Source organism: Vombatus ursinus, unplaced genomic scaffold, assembly GCF_900497805.2.
Source record: "Vombatus ursinus unplaced genomic scaffold, bare-nosed wombat genome assembly UNPS02000713.1, whole genome shotgun sequence".
NCBI classification, from domain to species: domain Eukaryota; kingdom Metazoa; phylum Chordata; class Mammalia; order Diprotodontia; family Vombatidae; genus Vombatus; species Vombatus ursinus.
In genome coordinates, this window is record NW_020940491.1 from 1 (window position 1) to 1,546 (window position 1,546).

At 39.6% G+C, this 1,546-nt stretch overlaps 1 protein-coding gene across 1 annotated transcript; it reads left to right on the forward strand.

Moving 5' to 3' along the window:
• The first annotated feature begins 143 nt into the window (after positions 1–143).
• Positions 144–1,100, forward strand: LOC114039331 (olfactory receptor 14A2-like). The gene has a single exon (XM_027857037.1). The coding sequence runs from the start codon at positions 144–146 to the stop codon at positions 1,098–1,100; it is 957 nt and encodes a 318-aa protein (XP_027712838.1).
• Positions 1,101–1,546: the final 446 nt, after the last annotated feature.

The following is a 1,546-nucleotide window of genomic DNA, read 5'->3' on the forward strand; positions in this document are numbered from 1 at the left end:
TAGATAGATAGACTCTGATTTACACAAGACCAGACAGTGAGTCTGAACCAATGTAAACTGTTATTGAAAATGTGTTCCCATCATTTGGCATCTGTTTTTTTTTTCCCCATGCAGACAGTGGAGAGAACCTCCACCCCTAGAACATGACCAATCTCACCATGCAGACAGAGTTCTTCCTCATGGGCTTTTCCAACATTTGGGAGCTACAGGTCTTACATGCCATCCTCTTCTTACTGATTTACCTGGTGGCTCTGATGGGTAACATACTCATTTTCACTGTCATCTCTCTTGATGGGAAATTCCATACCTCTATGTACTTCTTCCTGAAGAACTTATCCTTTTTGGACCTCTGCTTTATTTCCATCACTGTCCCCAAATCAATTACAAATTCCCTGAGCCACAGCTATTCCATCTCTTTTTGGGGGTGTGTGTCACAGCTCTTTTTAATGATATTATTTGCAGCATCAGAGCTTTTTCTCCTCACAGTGATGTCCTATGACCGCTATGTGGCCATCTGTCAGCCTCTTCACTATGAACTCATCATGACCAAAGGGGCTTGTGTGAAGATGGCAGGTACTTCCTGGCTCAGTGGAGGTTTGTTTGGGGCCCTACACTCAGCTAGTACATTCACTTTGCCCTTCTGTGGCACCAAGGAGATTCACCAGTTCTTCTGTGATGTTCCTTCCTTACTCAGCATCTCCTGCTCTGACTCATACCTAGCAGTTTATGTGAGTTTGACTGTTGGGGTTGGTATAGGTGTTTTCTGCTCTATTTACATCACAATCTCTTACAGTCACATCTTCTCAACTGTACTGAAGATTCCAACCACAGAGGGTAGGTCAAAAGCCTTCTCCACTTGCCTACCCCAACTCATCATTTTCATGGTTTTTATCACAACCAGTGTCATTGCTTATCTAAAGCCACCGCAGAAATCTGATTCAGTTCTAGACTTGTTGTTGTCCATGTTCTATGCAGTGGTACCCCCAACTATGAACCCTGTCATCTATAGTCTGAGGAACAAGGACATGAAGACTGCCATGATGAAACTCATGGCCTGGAAGTACTTCTCAAAGAGATTAATACCAAAGTCTTTTCCATGATAATATGCCTGCACATACATATTCGTACTTATGTACACACACATATATATATATATATACATGTACACATATGAATATATTTCATATGTATACATATCTATGTGAACATATGTATATATATTTCATATATAGTAATATATCACTTGTTCTCTTCATGTGTTTGCTGACTTAAATTCCTTGCTCATATGTCCATGTCAAACTCCTCAATTATAAAATATTGACTCCCACAGGTCCTGGAGCATCATAACAATATGCTCTTAAAAGTATGTACATCCATTCCAGTCCTAAAATCAAGTGGCTACCACTTTTCTGAAAAAAAAAGGGTTACTTAATTGAAAATAAGGTACTAGAAGGATGCCCGATGAATTTACATTCATATAGAATAATAGAAAATATTGGCTGACTTGAAAACACATGGAACACTTGAATCAGAATGCCATCACTTA